Raw genomic sequence first — 23340 nt, 5'->3', positions numbered from 1 at the left:
GAAACTACCAATCAAAGCTAAAATGGAACTAAAATGGTGGATAGATCTGGCTTTGTTCCAATCCAATCATTGTCAGTAACCCTTCCATGGTACTACAAACTGATGCCAGAGCACTTGGGTGGGGAGCCACCAATACCATCACCAGCTGTGGAGGTAGATGGACTGCTCAGGAAGCATCATTATTACTCACACCTGGAAATGTTGGGTGCATTCCATGGCCTAAAGTCATATTGTACTGGATCATATCACCAGCATGTTAGACTACAGATAGACAATACCACCGTGGTAGCATACATTAACCACATGGGTGGAAACAAATCGACATCATGTGACAATCTGGCTAATACAATTTGGCAATGGTGTATCCAGAGAGATATTTGGATATCAGCCACTTACCTACCAGGAAGACTAAATTTAGTGGCAGACACCAGGTCACGCAAATTTAATGAAAACACCGAATGGATGTTGAATAAAAAAGTATTTGCTGATTTTACAGCAAAATATGGAACACCAGATATCGATCTATTCGCATCCAGACTTAACCACCAGTTATCAAATTATGTTTCATGGGAACCAGACCCTGGGGCAGCGGTGACAGATGCATTTTCGCTGCATTGGGGGGAAATTGTTTATTTACGCATTCCCTCCTTTCTGCCTCATCAGTCGGGTATTAAAGAAAATACAACAAGACTCTGCGTCTGGTATTTTGGTAGTACCCGATTGGCCTACTCAACCATGGTTCCCAGTGGTATTAAACATGGTATTAGAACCATGTATCACCATCCCACTTAGACCAGAATTATTGCTACATCCCGTAACAAGGGATAGCCACCCATGCCATAAACATTTGAACTTATTAATTTGTAGAGTTTAAAAACACCTCTATTACAACTGGGACTGACGGACCGAACAGTGAACATGATCTCGGCGGCCCAAAGACAGTCAACCAAAAAACAGTATCTGGTCTATATCAGGAAGTGGGAGATGTACTGCCATAAAAACAACATCACCTACAGAGACATGAACATCCCGTCTGTTCTGGAATATCTGGCAGGCCTCCACTATGATGAGGGGCTCAGTTACAGTGCCATCAACTGCGCCAGAAGTGCCCTATCGACTTACCTATGGCAGGGGACAGAGCGTTACTCTGTTGGGGCTCACCCACTGGTAACAAAACTTATGAGGGGAAATTTTAATACTAATCCCCCAAGAACCAGGTACTCCCAAATATGGGATGTAAGTATTGTCCTGAAGATGCTCAGGAATTGGTCTCCAGCAACAGCTCTGTCCCTACACAGACTGAAATTAAAAACAGTCATGCTAATGGCATTGGTCACGGCACAGAGGGTACAGTCACTGCATAAACTAAGACTGGACAACATGACTTCCTCAACAGAAAATATTAAGTTTCATATCTATGAGTTAGTAAAGCAGAACAGACAGGGATCAGCAGGCCTCAATATACAATTTAGGTCATACCCAACAGATGACCGTCTCTGTATAGTAAGACATCTGTCATTATACATGGAGACAACGAAAATCCTAAGAGGCAATGAGAAGGCACTTTTGGTCAGCCACTAGCAACCACACCAAGAGTGACGGTCCAGACCATCTCAAGATGGCTGAAACAGGTGCTAACACAGGCTGGGGTGGATACTAATATTTTTAAATCTCATTCCACCAGGGCTGCAGCTACATCGGCAGCGATACAGTTGGATGTACCAATGGACCAAATCCTCAAGGCAGCAGGATGGTCTGGGGAAAAAACATTCAAATTATTTTACAACAAACCAGTAATGAAACCTGGAACGTTTGCAGAAACAATTTTAAGTTCTGTAAATTAATTTAAACCCATAATTTATAATTTTGTGTTAACAAATTTTATGATTTCAATGTCGAATTCATGTCCAAATTATGTTAACACAATTCCTCCTAGTCATCAAGGCAGACGTGATGCATGGACTCGTTTCCACGGCATGAAATCACAGAGCATTAAAATCTTCACGTAGTCACTCACGTGACTCCGAAGTAAAATAGTAAGATTAAATGAGAACTTACCAGTTTGAAGTTTGATCTGTATTTTATGAGGAGTTACGATGAGGGATTACGTGCCCTCCGCTCCCACCCTTGATCATATACTTAACTGGTATCTCTTCTCTAATCTTACTATGTTTAGTCATTACAGTTATCTGTGATTTCACACCGCTGCTTTGAAGAATGGCACGCATGTGTCCTGGCGGGCTTCTTCACGTAATCCCTCATCGTAACTCCTCATAAAATACAGATCAAACTTCAAACTGGTAAGTTCTCGTTTAATCTTACTATTTTTTGTTACAAATCTGCTCAGCACCTCCCAATCCTCCACAGCCAGCAGTGCAATTCGTGGCTGCCATCCAATGTACTCCCACTTTAACAATGCCATGGGCCTTGAACCTTCATTAAACATGGAACTGACACATTTCATGCCCCCATATACATATAAAATGTGTGTCTTTATCATTCACTCCCCACCAAAACATTTGGATATAATGTCCTGTACTACTCCTGGAACTTGATGACTTGCTTTCTGATTTCATACACTAAGAGCAAAGAATAAGACCTACAGTGCAAGACTAAGTTTCCAATTTCAACTTGGTTGGGTAAACATAGCAAAATCTCCGAAAATACGATTTAAAACTGTGACACAGATAGACCAGTCAAATACACCTTTAAATGTTTGGTTCTTTCATTGAATCTGTAGCATTCATCAAAAATAAATCTGATCCACTCTTAGAATATACACAATGATCTGATCCGTGGATTAGTTTACACATTCTGAGTTAGCATGTTTATGTGATTTGTATATCTGATGTTCTCAAATGGATAACATAACAGGTTAATAATTGCACCTTCCCCCAGTAATATCAAGATGCCACTGATGAAGATGCAGGTTGTGTTTCACAAAGGATTCTTTAGTTCTCAAAACTGCAGTCTAACAATAACTTTAATTAAAGAATGATGCTCCAATCAAAGGGTCGTGCTTTGTAATTCCACCACTTGATGTTTTGATTTTTAATGTTTAAATATATTATATCATACTATCTCACAATGATGTGACTCTAATTACCAGCATCAGCAGGTCCTTGTATCTCATTTTACTGCTCATGGAGATCTTTGTAATTTACTAAATGGGATCAATTAGCAAACAGGTTCGTCAATGGATTTACCCATGCTCCCTGTACTTTCCCAGCATTTGGATCCCTATTGTCAAAGGTTCTACAACAGGCAGGCTACCAACCACCAGAAATGCATTTCCTGTACTAAAGAAGTCATGACCACACTTTGTACCACAAGCTAGAGAGAGATGCCAATATAGAACAATATTTGTGTTTGACAGATACATTAAAATAATCATCTTCTCTAATGTTTTGCAATAATAAATAAAAAAATTTAAAGCAATGTGAAACCTTTATAGCCCTTTAGATAATAGACTGTTGGTTATCTTTATCCATTAGGGCTTGATTTTCAGCTCAAAGGTTTGATTCAATTTAATTCTCGACTGGTGATAAATGACTTTCCTTGCATTTGATTAAAGGGAATTGAATTGCCCCTTTGATATTTACCATTTGAACCGGCGGAAGAAAATGATGCTCCTTGGCATGCAACCGAATTCCCCAAAAAGTTAAAGTTGCCAGCGTTGAGCAGCTGCAAATTGTGTGCTTCCTGTGGATTTGAAGATGACCCAAAGTTAGACGGAGATCTGGAGCTATATGGCGACATGGCGCAGCTTCTGAAGTAGTCTCTTGAAACAGGTTGTTCATTGAAAGAAGTGAAACGGCCAGGATCCATTCTGTGCTGGTAACCTGCAGCAGTCTGATTTCTGAACATGGTTTGATAGTTGGAGTTTGTACCGTAGAAGTTTTGGCTGGGCTGGGGCAAAGTCTGATAGAATGAATCTGGGTACGAGTGGCAATGCGTGTGGATGGATAAAGCTGAGCTGCCATTTTGTGACCTTACAGCCATTGGTCCTTGATTGATTACACTTCCCCTGTTGCCCAACACTGGAGATAGAGGTGGGGTCATCACATGACCGTGACTGTGGGCAAGTTCCATGGGATCTGTGAACAAAAGATATAAACAGTATTTAAATAAAAAAGGCAGTGTTAGTTGAATAGACAAAGTGGCTGCAATGAAAAATTTTGTTCTCAAGTCTTTCTTTAATCCTACACAGTGCTGATTGAAATCTCCAGCTCATAGTTTTCCATGCTTCTATCTTTTGTCTCAGCAGTAACACTAAGTCCGTCCCACTTAGGAGACCTAAACAGCAACCTCTGGTGACCGTGCCCGCCACCCAAAAAAAAAAATCAAGGTCGAGGTGACCTGCAACCTCCCACGCATATGTTGAAAACCTTCCTCGACTATGAAGAAAACCGGCTTCGACTAGACCTGCGACTAAAAAATTATCGATTTTTAAAACAGCAACCTATTTTTAGTCAAGGCCGGTTTTAATCATGATGAAAAAATAGCAACCTAGATGAAGCCTCGACCGCGCGGAAACCACATTCGACCATTAGGGAGAGTGACCCAAAACCTCCGGTGACCTCATGGAAACCTTGGGTGTGGGCAAGGTCACCAGAGGTTGCTGTTTAGGTCTCCTAAGTGGGACAGGGAGTTAAGCTCATACATTTTATCTGTTGAATGGATACATTCCTCCTGGTAAGATAAAAAATCATTGGAATCATTTCAAAGACTGAATGCTGTGATGGGAATAATCTGAAGAGTTCCTGATTTGATGAACAAAAATGCACACTTGGTTTATCTCAGTCAATAATTATTTTATGAGTTTGCAGTTCACCATAAATTTTAAAAAATCATGTAGAGATTAAACCTGTTTTTGTCACTCATTTGAATAGCATTGTAAATAATGCTTTAAAACATTATTTTAAAGTTGTATAAAATTTAAAAACGATTCTATGTTAAACCTGGAAAGATGTTTATTACAGAAAGCATGACAGACATAGACTTAAGTCCATTAATTTTCATCAATAAGGAATCAATTCATAAATTGATCTTTAGCTTTTTGGCACATGAGGAAATTGGGAGAACACTAAAAACAGCGTGCATCTATATTTCTTCACTTTGTCCAAAACTGAATACAATTTTCTTTAATATCTTTAAATTGCTATTCTTGTAAAGTATTTTTAATTTCCTTGCAGTCTCTTCACTTGTAAACCATGTGATTACTCCAGTCTAGATCTAACTTATCAAAATACCTTTTTATAAATACAATACAACATATTACCTTAGACCACTGTGATGGATGTTTGTGTTAAACTGTGTTAATTGTGTGTTCTGTTACTTTATTTTCTGTTATGACTGCAAGGTACCCAATTTCGTTCAAACTAATAAGTTTGAATGACAATAAAGGAAACTCAACTCAACTCAACCTGGTTCACTAGTGTTAATGAAAATAGAAAAACATAATCATTCAGGTATTGTTAAGAATTACATTCCTTCTCTAAATTTATAAGGCAACTAAGGATATTCTTTAACATTTTCAGAGCTCGCCAACTAATAAATCTTGAAGTCTAGATTTTGAAATGTCTTGATTCAGTTTGAATCAATACATTGCAACTTGTTTTAATATTTTACACAAATTTTTGCTAAGCTCATTTTGCTATGCAAAATTTCTAATTTTGAGAGATTATCAGATAGTTAATGTGTTCTCAAAGGAATGAAGTGTTCTTTAAAAGAAGAAGTGTCCTGTGATTGGAAATAAGTTTTTGGAAATGTTATGCCTAAAACAGCTCTAATGTGTTTGCAAAGCTGTGGGAAGTAAAGATTTCATTGTTCCAGTTCATATCCAGAGGAGATGACAGGTAAACACTCTTGACTTGACATGTATTAACTGGTTACAATGTCAATAAAATGAAGAACAGTTTAGTGTTATCATAGAACTGATAAGTAATGATATCTGAAAAAAAATTTGCTTTTGACTCTGAAGAAGTGTTGAACATAAGAAATGTTAATAGGTTGTAAATGTAATCTGAATATTGTTTGCACCATGTATATTAAAATAAAGCTGCTACCCTCTTCTCACATGCATAAACCCCCGTACACTTTTTACCGCAAAGTGTGGTATAATGTGTTGCCACACCCTTTAATACATTTTAGTTAACATGCACTATTGTGACCCAATTTAACTTATTCGGTAGCTCAAATTTTTGGGTGGATATTTTTTAATGCTATAAGCATGAATTTCCATTACCTAAACGGCCATAATGTAGACTTAAATTCACATGTTTGCCTTGTTCCAAAATCTCTTTTTTTTTTTTTTCCCCTTCAACTGGTGTCCTCTATGTCTCAAATGTTGGCATACTCTTGAGGAGGTTATGACTTCAAGTACCCATTCGGGTCCAAAGTTCTAGGCTGACTCTTCATACCATTGAGAATATGTTGCACAATTAGGGGGAGCTATGTAGATAATGTTACGACCAAATCAAGACCACAACTGTGTTCTTGGGAGAATGTAAAAGATCCCACAACACTAGTTCAAAGAGCAAAAAAACAAACTGCTGGAGAAAATCAGCAGGTCAAGGAGCATGGCTCCTTGAATGGCTCCAGAACTACTTCAAAGAAGTGCAGGGAAATCTCCCCAAAATCTTATGCAATATTTACCCCTATTTATACCAACATCAAAAGAGACAGCTCCTACAGATCCCTTGACTACACTTTGAATCCTTGAGTCACTGTCGGTGAGCGAGGAGGGCCGAAGAGGTGCCCGAGGTCGGACGAGGATGTGCCACTGAGAGAACAAAGAGGGATCCGCGTGGAGGGCCGCCAAGAGCAAAGAGGGACCATTGTCAACTACGTTGAACAATTTGTCGCTTTGCGGACGCCCTATTCATGGCAACTCTTTGCATACTTTACAAAGTATGCAAAGAGTACTTTATTATCAGGTCACATGTGATAATAAAGTACCATTCACTCTTCCCATTATGTTTGAAGCAAGAATGCCATTACTTTCTCTCAGTTCTCTGCCGCCACTGCTGCTGCTCCTAAGGTGACCCCTTTTATTCTAGGACATGTGAAATGCCTTCATTTTTCAGGAAATATGGCTTCCCTTCGCTGTGATTGATGGAGCCCTCACTTGTATTTCCTCCATTTCCCAAACTTATGGTCTCACCTGTTGCTTTCCAGAGATAGAACAGAGATACGTATTCTCTAGGTGCTTACCTTTTAACCAACTAATGTCTATATGCAGCCTACATCATTTCCCTCAGCAACGAGAGTTAAAATTTTGCTCCGGATTCCTACATCTGCCTATTCTTGTGTCATGAGAAAAGCAACAGATTATTTGCTCATTATCACATCACTTTGTGTGGAAGCTTGTTGTATATAAAGTGGCTGCTGTATCTCTTCCATCCCTATACAATAAAATGTGCTTCAATATGCTGTAGAGTGCCTCAACATAATAAAATACATTGTAACTCCAAGTATTTCCCTATTTATTATTAATTTAACAACCTTAAATATTATTATAGCCTCAACAATCACCAACTCTGCTAACAGATCCCATAGCCTTAGAACCACTGAGTTAAAGAAAGGTTGTCACTTGACCTTTCAGGGTTCTGAGATTTATGAGAATGTTGCCAGGACTAGAGGGTCTGAGCTATAGGGAGTGGTTGAGTAGGCTGCGTCTCTATTCCTTGGAGCGTAGGAAGATGAGGGGAGATCTTATAGAGGTGTATAAGATCATGAGTGGAATAGATCGGGTAGATGTACAGAATCACTTGCCGAGAGCAGGTGAATCGAGGACCAGAGGACATAGGTTCAAGGTGAATGGGAAAATATTTAGTAGGAATCTGAGGGGTAACATTTTCACACAAAGGGAGGTGGGTGTATGGAACAAGCTGCCACAGGAGGTAGTTGACGCTGGGACTATCCCAACGTTTAAGAAACAGTTAGACAGGTACATGGATAGGACAAGTTTGGAGGGATATGGACTAAACGCAGGCAGGTGGGACAAGTGTAGCTGGGACATGTTGGCCATTGTGGGCAAATTGGGCCGAAGGGCATGTTTCCATAATGTATCACTCTATGACTATGACTCGATGACCTCTCTTCTAATGCTGAAACATTTACTCTTCTATCTCTGTTGCAGATTCTGATGTAGATTCATCTTCCTTGATTTTAATAAACTTCTCAAATTTATTATGCTCAACACAAAGTGCTGGAGTAACTCAGCAGGTCAGACAGCATCGTGGAGTGAATGGGTAGTCATCATTTCGAGTCCAGACCATTCTTCAGACTGCTCTTGCACAAATATATTGTATTTTGTTAAGTACCGCTTCTTTTAGAGAATCTAGAATTTATTTTCTCCATAACTATGCTATAATATAGTCAACAATTCAATTTTCAATGAATCATGCCAATTCCAGGATGCTGAAAGATGAACTAAATGATTATATCCAAATCTACTGATCGAATTCCAATCTTCTCAATTAAATAAACTTAAAATACATAAAGAATTTTAATTTCTATTTAAAAACACAATGGATCTGAGGTTCTGTGATGCATTACCAGAGTTGACAATTAATATTGAGATCTTATTAATATTGAAAAATGTAAGATAGTTGAAAGGGACTTTCTTAATATTTAATAATCGTCGAACATCCCCTTATAACAACACAGTAGGAATGATTGAATTTGTGGTTGTAATGTAGCTACAATTAAAAAAATATTACATTTATGGCAGATTAACTAAAAAGCATAATAATTATGAAATGATGGAGTAAAGTAGTTGAAAAAAACCCCAACATATTAATGTTAAATGGGGATCGTCAAAGAACAAACATCTAACAAGTGGGAAAACATTTTAATGGAAAACTACTGATGTGGAAAATCAGGCTTTTCATCTGCAATTGTAAAGCTTGGCCCTAATTTCTGAATAACCTGAGATGTATCCCATCAGGCTCTAGAGATCTATCCCCTTTAATGCTCTTCAAGAGCCACAGCACCTCCTCCATCTTAATCTTAAACTGCCCTAAGTAAGTAAGTTTATTGGCCAAGCATTCACATACAAGTAATTTGCCTTGGTGCTCCACCCACAAGTAACAACATGACATAAAGTGACAGTTACGAATGACTCAGAAAACACTAAACATTAATAATGTTCTCCACCCTAATTTCACCGTCCTCCATGTCCTTCTTAATGAAAACTAATGCAAAGTACTCATTTACAACCCTGCCTCCATCTCTTGACACCAAGCACAAATTCCTGTATCCCTGAGTGGTCCTAACTTCTTCCTCTTGTTTTTAACGTAGGTATAGAAACCTTTGGGATTTTCTTTAATCGACTCGTCAATGTCACTTTGTGGCCCCTTTGTTCCTCTACTCGTGAATTTAAGTTCTTTCTTCCTTTATTTATATTATTCAAAGGCTCTGTGTCATCCCATTCTCTCAAACCTTGCATACTCTTCCTTTTTTGATTTTTACCAAATGTACACCATCTTTGTTCATCCAAGGTTTCCTTACTTTGCCATCATTATTTCTCCTCCTTACTGGAACACGCCAGCCCTGAACTTTGAAACAGTTTGCATATGTCAGATGTAGAATTACCTAATAACTATTGCTCCCAGTGTACCCTCCCGAGTTCCTGCCCAATAACATTGTAATTTGCAATACACCAATTCAGTATCATCCTGCAAGGCCCAGCCTTCTCCCTATTCAAATCAATCTTAAAACTTAGACACTAAATGCTGGAGTAACTCAGCGGGACAGGCTGCATCTCTGGAGAGAAGGAACTGGTGACGGTTCAGGTCAAGATCCTTTTTCAGACAGATGTCAGGGGAGTGTGTGGTACAGAGACAAAATGTAGTCAGTGACAGTAAGTCTGGACGGAGAACTGGGAAGGGGGAGGGGGTGGAGGGAGATGGAAAGCAAGGGCTACTTGAAGTTTGAGAAGTCAATGTTAGACAAAGAAAACTTATTGAGTTGTGATCTCCATCCCAAAAATGCTATTCCATGGTAATACATGTATGGATTAGAAATAACCACCCAAACTAGTTCAACACAGGCTGCTGTATTTTATGAATAAAGATGAACAATATAACAAGAATGCAGTTTTAGTAAAATTATAAGAATACTTTCTTACCTGCCATTTGAAGAGCAGTGTTTTCAGCATTTGGGTATGAAGTTATATTGGTAGCCACGTTGTGTTGACTTGTGGAGAGAGATGTATATGGCTGCTCTACCAAAGATTCATTTTTTACCATGGCATCATTAGAAAGTAATGCATGTTTACTTCGGCTTGCAAGAAAACAGGAGCTTGGTGGTGCTGTGAAAGTCGTTTTGCTCACATCTGTAAAGTTAAATAGAAGACAACTTGAGAATTATTGTCTTAAGAGTGCTTAAGATTTATTATGGTGAAAACTCTTCTCTAACATCAGGAAGGAAACAAAAAATAGAAACCAAAAATTAATCACAAATTGGCATAAAATAATGGAAATTGGTAAAATATTGAAAGAAAATTCTGCATAAAATTTTGAAACAAGCTAAATGGCGAGAATATATTGCCCTGGAGGGCATACAACTGCAATTATGTTATAATTTTTTTATTTTTTTTTAAAGTAGGATAGTTTTTATGTAGTTTACTTCACCTAATATTCGAACATCTTTAGGATTATTGCTTGTAAAAGCACTGTCCACTTGGCACGTTTAAAGTCGATGTCCTTTCTAAAACAAATGAGGAGTTTCTGGAAATTGTCAAAACAATTTCTGACGGCATTATCCAAAGCCAACTAATTATGCTGTATTCTCATAATTTACTGTGAAAAATAACCTTTGTAAAATAATCGGATTGTTCTTCATTTAATGCTGAGCTATTCTACTTGTCACCCTGCTCCCTATGCCTACATTTCTCCACTAAGGAACTGGTCATCACATTCAGGAAATGGCATGAGGTACAGGCCTCAGTCTAATCAATAGTGCTGCAGTGGACATGCTCAAAAGTTTCAAGTTCTGAAGAGTAATCCTCACCAACAATTTGTCCTAGTGCAAAGTCATTGACACTATGACCAAGTGTGCACACTAATATCTCTACTTCCTCAGAAAACTAAATAAATTTGGCATGTCTTCAATGACTCTACCAATTTCTATAAATGCACCATAGAAGGCATTCTATCAGGATGAATCACAATGTGGTTTGACAACTGGTCTTCCCAAGACGGCGGGTGAATTATGTAGAAAGATGTGGATGCAGTCCAGTTTACCCACTCCATTGACTCTATCACGATGTCTCGGGTAAGCAGCCAACATAAACAAGCACTACTCACACCTCAGCCATTCCCTCTTCTCCCTTCTCCTGGGAGCTTGAAAGCACATGCCAACAGATTTAAGAACAGTTTCCACCCCGCTGCCATCACACTCTTGAGCAGACCTCTCACAAGCTAAGATGTAGAAACAAGGAACTGCAGATGCTGGTTTATAAAAAAGACACAAAGTGCTGGAGTAAATCGGATGGTCGCCTAGCATCTCTGGAGAATATGGATAGGTGACATTTTGGGTGGGAACCTTCTTTAGTATGAAGGGTCTCGACCCAAAATGTTACCCTTCCATGTTCTCCAGAGATGCTGCCAGATTTGTGGGTTACTCCAGCACTTTGTGTTCTTTTTTCTCACAAGCTAAGGATCTATTCCTGACCCCTTAATTTACTCGAGCAATGTTTGTGAAAAAAGAAACAATCAATGATTTTGTTTGAGAACTCTTCATCAGAATAATAATGATGACAAATCATCAACCAAAAACATTAACCGTTTCACTTTTCACAGATTCTGTGTGACCCGCTAATTTTCCATCATTTTATTATTATTGAACTGAGGACCATAAGGGATGTAGGGGAACATGTAAGGAGAAAATTAGGAGGGCAAAAACTGGACGATTTATTCCTGGCCGATAAGATAACAAAAATAGATCAACTGGGAAAGTGGGAAAAGGAATGGCGGATGGAATTTAGCACAAGCTAGTGCTAAGTGATGCATTTTGGGAAAGACTTGGTATTTAAAAATATATATTTCCCACCCTTATAGAACATAGATCATAGAACATAGAGCAGAACAACAGAAGAACAGGCCCTAAGGACCACAATGTCTGCGCCGTCCATGACACCAAGGCCATCACTTATCTACTTGTGCATAATCCATATCCCTCCATTCCTCGCATATCCATATGCATATCCACAAGCCTCTTAAATACATTCAAAAGTTATAGGAGTAGACTTAGGCCATTTGGCCCCTTCAAGTCTACTCCGCCATTCAATCATGACTGATCTATCTTTCCCTCTCAATCCCATTCTCCTGCCTTAATCCCCATAATCTCTGACACCTGTATTAATCAAGAATCTATCAATCTCTGCCTTAAAAATATCCATTGAATGTCTCCACAGCCTTCTGGGGCAATAAATTCTACAGATTTACCACTCATCTCCTTCCTAAAGGTACACCCATTTATTCTGAGGCTATGTTCTCTGGTCCTAGACTCTCCCACTAGTGGAAACATCTAATCCACATCCACTCCATCCAGGCCTTTCACTATTCAACCTCAATGCCACTTATATTGAATAATCCGATGAGGAGGTATAGGGTATTTTAAAATAAAATCAATAACCAAACCAGCACTTAAGCATGTATTTCTGTTCAGCTTCTATCCTGTCTGTTGTATTGGATATGAGGTAAAGCAGTCCTGATTGCTGCACTTTCACATCAGCCATAATCTTGTTGAACGATGGCACAGGCTCAGAGTTGTATAGCCTGCTGCTGTTCCTGCCTTCAATTAACTTTTGCAAAAGAGAACAAATGCTTGTAACATTTTAGATTTTCACCAAAAAAAAAAAATTTGGTTGTTTTATTGAAGTACCTGAATTTTTCATGTATTTATCCAGGAGGTTCTGTAGCTCCTGCTCCTTGTCATTGTTAAATTGAGTCTCCATGGCCAACAATATGTATTCATCAAGCAGCATTCGAATCAGATGAAAGGAGCCTTGGAGAAGAGGAGCAAAGGAAAATAATCTCAGTGACCATCAGTTCACTTTAAGAGGCAAAGGAAATAAAAGCCATTGTTTGACTGCAAAGGACCTCTTTCTACCTCAAACATGGCACTGTTTTAAATTCTGATCCTAATCTGTTGTAAGGTTCACCTACCTCTCATTTTGTTTACTGTTTTCACAGACTGTTTGACAACTAATTACATGAAAAGAAACTAGTGATGAAAGTAGGCCAAACTTCAGATACAATAGAAGGTACAATATTTATACTTTGAGGATTTGCTTGTGTTCGTTTTTATATATCTTCTCTTTAAATTGACACTAGATATGTGTTTCAATGAAGGGACTTGGACTGAATTAAAGAACCTTTACAACAGTTAAATTACAAACAACCAACACCTTGTCATAGAATCATGGAGCCATATAGCACATAAACAGACCCCTCAGCCCAACTCATCCATGCCGACCAGGGTGCCCCATCTAACCTAGTCCCCTTTTTTTCCAGGTTTGGCCATATCTCTCTAAACCTTTCCTATCCATATACCTATCAAAATGTATTTTAAATGCTGTTGTAGTTCCTGCCTCAACTACCTCCTCAGGTAGCTGGTTCAAAATACCCACCAACCTCTGTGTGAAAAATATGTCCCTCAGATTCCTATTAAATCTTTACCTCTCACCTTAAACATATGTCCTTTGATTCTTGATTTCCTTACCCTGAGTAAAAGATTTTCCTTTTCAATTCCCCTCATGATTTTATATACCTCTATTAGGCTATCCCTCAGCCTCTTGTGCTCCAAGGAATAAAGTCCGAGCTTGCTCAACCTCTCACTGTAGTTCACCCACCGAATCCTGGCAACATTCTTCTAAATAATTACATCCTTCCCTTCGTAGGGTGAAGGAACAGCAACATCTCACCAGCATCTTGTACAACCATAACATAGCATTTCAACTTCTATACTCAATACCCTGACTGATGAAGGCCAATGTACTAAAAGCCTTCTTTACCACCTTATCTACCTGTGATGCCACTGTCAGGGAGCTATGTACATGTACTCCTAAATCCCTCTGCTGTGCAACACTCCCCAGGTTCCTGTCACTCACTGTGAAGGCCCTTCCCTGGTTTGACTTCCCAAAGTGCAACACCTCACACTTATCCTCATTGAACTCCATTAACCATTCCTCAGCCCGCTTGCCCAGCTGATCAAGATCCTAGTGTAATTTTTGATAACTATCTTCACTGTCTACATACCACCTACTTTAGTGTCATCTGCCTTGTACATTGGAATCCAAATCATTGATATAAACCACAAACAGCAATGGGCCCAGCACCTATCCCTCTTAAGGGGTTGGACAGGCTAGATGCAGGAAGATTATTCCCGATGTTGGGGAAGTCCAGAACAAGGGGTCACAGTTTAAGGATAAGAGGGAAGTCTTTTAGGACCGAGATGAGAAAATCATTTTTTACACAGAGAGTGGTGAATCTGTGGAATTCTCTGCCACAGAAGGTAGTTGAGGCCAGTTCATTGACTATATTTAAGAGGGAGTTAGATGTGGCCCTTGTGGCTAAAGGGATCAGGGGGTATGGGGAGAAGGCAGGTACGGGATACTGAGTTGGATAATCATATTGAATGGCGGTGCAGGCTCGAAGGGCCGAATGGCCTACTCCTGCACCTATTTTCTATGTTTATATGTTTCTATCCCTGAGGCACGCCACTAGTTACAGGCATGCAGGGTGAAAAACAACCATCTACCACCACACTCTGCTTCTTTCCATGAAGCCAATTCTGTATCCAAGCAGCTAGCTCCCCTTGTGTGAAATAGCACACTCATAAAGTCATAATGCTGAGTTACTAATCTCTCCCTTGTTTGATGAGGACCAGAAATTAATTTCATATTGAATTGCTAAAGGAAAATGGATTGGTTTATTACCATCAGGTGTACCGAAATACAATGAAAACGTTTCTTCTGTGCTAAGCAGTTAAATCATACAATATAGTGATGGCTTTGCTTGAAGAGCATGACACATCCCGAAGACTGTTTAGAAATAGAAGTATGAAGTTAGAGGGGCAGTGGCATTGCCGGTAGAGTTGCTGCCTCACAGCACCAGAGACCCAGTTCAATCCTGAGATGGGGTGCAGCCTGTGTGGAGTATGCATGATCTCCTTATGACTGCGTGAGTTTCTGCAAGATGCTCCGATTTCCAATTACATCCGAAAGACCTGTGGGTTATAGGTTAAATGGCCTCTGTAAATTACCTCTAGTGTGTGTAGTGAGTGGGTGCATATGAAAGTAGAATAACATTAGACAAGTGTGAAAGGGTGACCGATGGTCGGCATGGATTCAATGGGCTGAAGGACCTGTTTCCTTGCTGTCTCTCCAAAATATTTTGAACTATTATGTGCAGACTAACAAAAGCTTTATTTTGATATTCACCAGTTTCTGATTTAAGTGATCCCAGCCACACCAACACCTCTAGAAAGGAGAAGGAGGAATTGGTTTCGTCAGAGGGTGGTGAATCTGTGGAATTCATTGCCACAAACGTCTTTGGAGGCCAAGCCATTGAGTATTTTTAAGGCAGAGGTTGACAGATCCTTGATTAGTACAGGTGTCAAGGGTTATGGGTAAAATACAAGAGAATGGGGTTGAGAGGGAAAGACAGATCCGCCATGATTGAATGGCAGAATTGACTCAATGGGCCAAATGGCCTAATGGTGCTCCTGTGACTTATGAACATGAGCAATTATTTAATGCATTTGAGATTGTTTCAATATAGTTTCAGATTATTTGATGCATTCTGTGCAGTAAAACTTAAAAATTGTTAATTATCGATGAGAACCTTGTGCTATTTATGTATGATCGATTAGATGAAAAGTAATTGTGTGCTACGGCACACTCAGTGGGGAGCATTACTCATTGGATAGACACCATGGAAAATCAAGAGTGCTCAACCTAATATTTCCAAAAATATGTGTCTGCAACCACTTTTTGTTTGTTGGGAGCACCCATTGCGGCCCTTAATTCTTTTTAAATGTTATTTGACGTTGCACAATGCGGTATAACTGCAACCAAAGGCTATCTTAAGTTACCAGCAATAGACCTTTATAACATCATGAGGAGCCCATATAAGGCGAACAGCTACAATCTTTCCACAAGGGAAGGGGAGTTTAAAGCTAGAGAGCATTGGTTTAAGGTAAGATGGGTAAGATTTAATAGGAAGCTGAGGGGCAACTTTTTGCACGCAAGGGGGGGGGGGGGGGGGGGGGGGGGGGTATATGAAATAAGCTGTCAGAGGAAGTAATCAAAGCAGTTATGATATGCCATTTAAACGACATTTGGTCAGGTACATGGATATGAAAGGTTTAGAGGGATATGAGCCAATCATGGGCAAATAGAACCAGCTTAGATTGTGTATCTTGGTTGGCGTGGATGAGTTAGGCGGAAGACCTGTTTCCGTGCTATATAACTACATGAATCTATAATATAGAAAGGAACTGCAGATGCTGGTTTACACCAAAATATAATCTATACTACATTGAAAAGAACACATTAGAGCACAGAGAAAAAATAGCTTGAGCCAACAGTTATTTTTTGCTTCATACAATCCTCCTGCCTACACCTTCATGCATCATTCTTGCCCAGCTTGTTCTTTACAAATATTAAATATGTAACTAACATTCATCTGGTGGTGAATAGAGCCCAAGATAACTTAATCACAGTAATATCAATGGTGCTAGCTCCTTAAGCATTTGATAGTATCAAGCACTAAGAATTATGTTTTGAAAAGGGGAATCATTTTTTCCTGTCAATAACATTGCAGGAAAGTTGCCATCTAGATAAATAACGTGATATTTTGTTTTCATGTTTTAACATTTTACAATAAGGAGCATCTTACTCTCCAATGTTTTACTTTTGTTATTATTCAATTTGATTCCGTTTCACAGCAGTCAGTTCAGCTCTTTACGAGCAACGTAATGAATATTAAACAACCGAATGCTCATTGATCAGTTAAAGTGGGAAATTATATTAGTCAATTGAAACAGAAAAATGTTTGAAAGCACAAGTATTAATAAGTCTGTGTTAGGGGAATGAAATGGCAAACAATCCAAAAAAATGTTGAAGGTAACTTTTCAATTTTGGACAAGTGGTGCCTTCAAAAGGACTTTAATGGAAAATACTAGACACCTAGCCTGAAATGTTTGATACTTTGAAAATAGACACAAAAAGCTGGAGTAACTCAGCGGGTCAGACAGCATCTCTGGAGAAAAGGAATGGGTGACATTTCAATCGAGACAGCATCTTGTGTATATTTTTGGTTTAAACTAGCATCTGCAGTTCCTCCCTACACACGTTTGATACTTCTCCAGCCTTGATTCCCCAAAATGTGCTCTTGGTTGAGAAATGTTCATGCCCGAGAGCTCTTGAATATTGTTATACAATGTTGTACAGTATTATCTGTCGTATTTACCTACAGCAGGCCATGTTTTAAAACAAATCAAATGTAAATGCTTACCAAAGCTTGAAGCATTGTTGAGAGTGAGATTATGCATGACTCGAGCTCCAAAAAAGCTCCATCGCAAAAGAAAATCCTGCGCTCTCTTCTTAAGGGACCTTCCATTTTGTTTGCTGGGCTTAAAAAGGAGAGTATATCGAAAGTCACCACTTAAATAAAAACAACATAAGGAAGTATATTTTATTTATTTTAATACAGCTATCACATCATTAAAGCATACCTTGATGACTCTTTGATCTACTACTGTATCCAACCATTCAATAAATGATTCGACCGTAGCATTTTTCTTCAACAGATCCTTCAGCTCTTGAAACACTGTAATAGAGTCATCTAGCATGTAAAAAAGGAAAATATGAGATTGCTCTAACTATTTGAACATTTAGAAGCAGTAATTTTCAAAACAAAAACGTGAAAGCTGTTGCTTAAGTAGAAGCCGGTTCATGTTTATAAGAATTCCTGTTATATTGATTACATCTCGAAGGACTAAAAGATGTATATCATACGTTCTGCTCTTCCTTTCAACTCAGTTTAAGATGCATCTGCAGCATAATTTGCAAGGAAATATAGACAGATGATGTGTCTTCAAACTGCAGCCCACTGAGTTGCTGCAGCATTTATTTATTTTTTAATTGATAAAGATTAGTTCATTGGTATGGAGGGTTAATTAAGTCATATCAGACTTAGAAACAGGATGAAGAACTGAGAGGACTGAAGAACTGAGTAAGGAGTTTGCTGGGTGCTAAATTCAGAAATATTCAAAAACCTTGCAACAGTACTTAAAACACAAAACAAGGAAAACAAAATAAATTAACATAATGTCAAGAAGGTAAATTAAATAAAATTTACCTGATACTTGGAAATGTTCTTCTCCACTCAAATTGCATCATTTATAACCTGATACAAGTTGATTGATTGGATTCCCAAATATGTTACAGGGGAAATGCCCCACCTTTTTGTTCCACAGCTTGTCTCCATGAGGTGAAAATCACTGAGACTTTTGAAATTCCACATTCATATGAAAACCCAAAGTTGCTATCAGCTTTGATGGCGGAATGTTTGCAATTATTCTGACAACCATGAATATTTTCACATCATAAAATGCCATAGCTTCAACTGGGTATAGTATAATAACACATATAGTATTTTGTAATGTAGCTGGGTACTCTGTAGAAGAATTATCAATTAACATTTGCCATTGTGACACATTGAGGAGATACAGTATTTAGATAGATGACCGAATGCTGAACTTCTGGGAAAGATATGAATGAGTGTGAATCGCATTGTATGTTTTACAAATCCACCAGCACTTAACTACCTGGGGCGACACTGTGGCACAGCAGTAGAGTTGCTGCCTTACAGCACGAGAGATGGGGGTTTGATCCTGACTAAGGGTGTTGCCTGTACTTTCTCCCTGTGACTACATGGGTTTACTCCGGGTGCTCCGGTTTCTTCCCACTCCACAAAGACGTACAGGTTTGTAGGTTAAATGGCTTCGTTAAAATTGTAAATTGTCTCTAATGTGTAGGATAGTGCTGGTGTACGGGGTGATCGCTGGTCAGCGCAGACTCGGTGGGCCGTGCTGTATCTCCAAAAAAGTTTTTGAAAAGTACCTATTTGTGAGCGTGTGTATCCTGCAAGGAGCTGCGATCCTTTGGGGTAATGATCTTGAGTACCAGTCAGAATTATATTCTTTATTGAATATTAGAATAGTAAATAGAGGCCAATTAGAAACACTGATGATATGAAAACAAACTACTGCAAATAAACCATTACAACAAAACCTATTTGAAGGATTAACATGTATAATTATAGCTGATGTTTGCAGTAACTCTCTCACGAGTTTATCTTAAATCTTGACTTATCGGTAATGTGATGTTCTGTAACCTGTAGAGCTGTTAATTAAAATGTATCACTATTACAGCATGTCAAGTATTATACTTACAATCAGAATATAGTTCAAATTCCTGGTCAGCTCCACCTGATACTGCAAGAAGGGCTTGAGAACTGATGCTGTTTAGATCCACCTTTTCAATGTCAGCCACCATGGAATTCACAACAGTCTGGTCAAATAAAGCCGGCCTGGCAATCTGTGCAGAATAGCACACAACCACAATTCACAGAGCTGAACACTAAAGAACCCACGTACATGGTGGCAAACAACTAGCTCAAAACCTACCTGCGCAAGATGCAGAAATGAAGTTTGCCGTTTCAGAGAAGCCACAAATCTTTGTGCAATGGGCAACTTCTTCTCAGCTAGAGTATCTGGCAGATTTTCCAGGGATAAAGATATCCAGTGCTCCCAATGCTTAGCAAAATTTCTGATATCTGCCAGCAAACTGAAAATGAAGAAAACAATGAACCAGTAAGTTCTAAATGCTGCCCTAATTTTGGTTTTCTACATTCCTTTCCTCACAATCTTGTTATCCTGCATCCAAATGGCCAAACAATGGTTGCAATGACAAAAATTGTCATTTGTATCTGTTATTCTGCAAGCAATTCATCTCCATTTCCTTAAGGTTCAAAGCATTTCAGCCACATATCTACCTCTGCCCCTTCCTTTACATCCAAAGTCAAATTTTGCAAATTGTACTTCAATTGACCCATATAGGCTATTTAGGCCCAAATTGATATGCATTGCAATATTAATTATAAATTGATGATGGGTCAATTTAAATTCACAAATGAGTTTTATTAATTGTAGATGGTTTATGCATGCAACCTATAATGTAGCTACCTCAATACCACTAACCACGCCTTAGTTATCTCAGTATAATTGTGATATCTTCCCCTTGCTCCTCCCCTGGTTCCAGTACGCCTGAAGACTAGATGCAGTCAGTACTGGGACGTGCCTTATATGTGCATTTATTAAATACTCAGTAAAGTTACAAGTGTGTCAGACTTGTGATCTTTACATGGTGTCAGAAGTGGGATTTAAACACTAGTAAAATTAGGAGCAAATAAAACCCGATGAACAGGAGGCGCGCGTTTAACTTGCCAAAACTCAACCTGTCAAAGTGCAAGTTCCGTGTAGCTGAAGTACCCTATGTTGGCCACATCTTATCAGCCCACGGGCTGAAACCTGACCCGCAGAAGACCAACGCTATCTCCGAGCTGCCTGCCCCGACCGAGGTAACCAGCCTGCAGCGATTCCTGGGCATGGTCAACTACCTGGGAAAGTTCATCCCCAACCTCAGCGAGTTGAGGGCACCCCTGAGGCAACTGACGAAAAAAGACGTTGCCTGGTCCTGGTTTCCTCAACACCAGCAGGCTTTCGACTCTCTCAAAACAAAGCTGATCAGCACACCGACTCTCAAGTTTTTCGATTTGTACCATCCGATCGTAGTAACGTGTGATGCATCCCGTTTCGGACTCGGTGCTGCCTGCCTGCAGCTCCACGATGACGGCTCGCTACAGCCCATTTCTTATGCCTCGCGTACCATGACAGACACTGAGCAGCGCTATGCACAAATCGAGAAGGAGCTTCTTGCGGTTGTATTCGCCTGCTCCAAATTTAAAGACTTTCTTTTCGGTAGCAGATTCACGGTTGAGACCGATCATCAACCCTTGGTGACCATCCTCAATAAGCCCATTCACATCGCACCTGCCGGACTCCAGCGCATGATGTTACAGCTCCAACGATTCGACTTTCTGATCGTGTACAAGAGGGGCACCGAGATGCATGTGGCCGACGCGCTATCCCGGGCCCCCCGCTCCTCCTGTGACAGGCACCCCTACGAGCAGGAGGATCTGCAGGTACTCAATGTCAACTTTGTTCCCTCTAAGCAGCTGCAGTGCCTGGTTGAGCACACCGCCAACGACCCCGACCTGCAACAGCTCGCAGCTGTCATCCAGCGGGGGTGACCCAGCAGGCACACCTCGCTGCCTGCGGGTGCCCACCCTTTCTTTCTGGTCCGCGACGAGCTGGTGCTCCGGGACGGTATCATCATCAAGGGTCACAAGGTGGTCGTCCCTGCCTCCCTGTACGACTTGTACTACAACGCTGCCCACATGAGGCATCCCGGAGCCGATGCCACCGTCTCACATGCCCATTACTATTGGCCCGGCATGGCCAAATACATTAAAGCCCGAGTAGCCTCCTGTCCTGACTGCAACACCCTGGCCCCACATCAGCAGCGCCAGCCCCTTCTACAGCAACCAGCGCCTGCTATGCCCTGGACCTCGCTGGCTGCTGACATATTCGAATGGCGAGGCAAGCACCTTATATGTGCCTTTATTAAATACTCAGTAAAGTTACAAGTGTGTCAGACTTGACTTCTTTACATTAATGATTATATAAAACATTCCAATGAATATTTTCTGGAAAGAATGGTTGTGATATAGTTATATATCCTGTAATGTAAAGGAATTATTTTACACTTATTTTCTCTTCAGGGATATATTCTTACCTTTCTGGCATTTCTTGCATTGTCGCTGGAATAAGGACATCCGTCAGCACCTTGGGGAAATATTTAGAAATGTAAGTTTTTCATTTTATTGACTGCAGGTGAATTTAAGAAATTGCCGCTTAACGTAAACAAACATCTTCCAGTTTTCTGATTTATTTCAATATACTAGTTTATTTATAAATTCTGCAGCTCCATGATACGCAGAACTCTCATCTGTCAGCTTTTACAGTAAAAGCCTTGTTATTCCAAGCCTTACATCAGAATGATGACAGTTATGGACACAAACATTTGGAATTTTCTGTTCCCATACATTGGCAGAAGAACTTCAAACCGTGCACTGTCTATCTAGAATACTCATAGATGCTTCCCTTAATCACTACCTGTAGATCTGCATCTTAGAGTGGACCTGCATCCAGCTGTGGACAATTCTTCACACTGCAAGACCTTCTGAATTTCAGACTGACCAGATTTTAATTTTACAAAGCTGATGATCAGTCAGCAGCAGATGATATTTGTGCCCCTGGAAATCATTTATTGAGCCCAGAATCCAGTTTTATTCAGGTATTCAGGATTTACTTTGACTACATCTATATCCAGACTCAGATTGGCAGGGAGAGAGGTGAGGGGAGCAGGGGTGGGGGGGGCAGGATTTCATGCAGGGCGAGCCTAGAAGTCTGTATGGAAGGTGATGAAAGAAAGTTCAGTGGATGGGATAGACAGCAGTTTGGCAGGGAGCGAGCAAAGATTGATTTGCATTTATTTTAATGTGAGAGGCCTGACGGGTAAGGATGAACTCAACGCGTGGATAGGTACATGTGACTGGGAATTGTAGCCATTACAAAAACTTGGGTAAGAGAGCGACAGGACTGGCAGCTTAATGTTCCAGGGTATGTGCTGCAGGAGAGATAGATGTGGGAGTAAAGGAGGAGGATGTGTTGCTTTATTTATTAAGGAAAATGTCATTGTAGCAGTCCGATATTACATTACTGATGGTTCGTCCAGTAAGGCTATATGGATAGAACCAATAATTAAAAAGGGATAATCATCTTGTTGGCTGTGAAGGAAGGAACTGCAGATGCTAGATTACACCGAAGTTAGACACAAAATTCTGGAGTAACTCAGCGGGCCAGGCAGCATCTCTGATTAGAATTTCCTTCTATCCACAGATGCTGCCTGTTCCGCTGAGTTACTCCAGCATTTTTGTGTCTATCATCTTGTTGGGGATGTCCTATAGATCCCCTATAGATACATTCTATAGAATATCCTATAGAATGTACAATGGGAATTAGAAGAGCAAATATGGCAGGAGATTGCAGGCAGCTGCAGGACTAATAAAATTGTCATGGTAGGGGATTTTAACTTTCCCAGTTTTGATTGGGATTGTCATAATGCCAAGGGTTTAG

General features: G+C 39.8%; 1 protein-coding gene across 1 annotated transcript in view; it reads right to left on the bottom strand.

Annotated features, from left to right (window-relative positions):
- The window catches only part of rfx6 (regulatory factor X6), a 53905-nt gene that overhangs the window by 12005 nt on the left and 18560 nt on the right, over positions 1 to 23340 (bottom strand). Inside the window, exons 10-17 of the mRNA XM_033022050.1 lie at positions 21938 to 21987; positions 19708 to 19867; positions 19474 to 19618; positions 17752 to 17861; positions 17532 to 17649; positions 12895 to 13017; positions 10136 to 10342; positions 3603 to 4097 (exon numbers count right to left, since the gene is read on the bottom strand). Coding sequence (XP_032877941.1) covers positions 3603 to 4097; positions 10136 to 10342; positions 12895 to 13017; positions 17532 to 17649; positions 17752 to 17861; positions 19474 to 19618; positions 19708 to 19867; positions 21938 to 21987 — 1408 coding nt within the window. The remainder of the gene's footprint in view (positions 1 to 3602; positions 4098 to 10135; positions 10343 to 12894; positions 13018 to 17531; positions 17650 to 17751; positions 17862 to 19473; positions 19619 to 19707; positions 19868 to 21937; positions 21988 to 23340) is intronic.

This window comes from Amblyraja radiata, chromosome 5, assembly GCF_010909765.2.
Source record: "Amblyraja radiata isolate CabotCenter1 chromosome 5, sAmbRad1.1.pri, whole genome shotgun sequence".
Taxonomy (NCBI): domain Eukaryota; kingdom Metazoa; phylum Chordata; class Chondrichthyes; order Rajiformes; family Rajidae; genus Amblyraja; species Amblyraja radiata.
The sequence above is the reverse complement of the archived record's forward strand: the minus strand, read 5'-3'. Positions and strand labels throughout refer to the sequence as shown.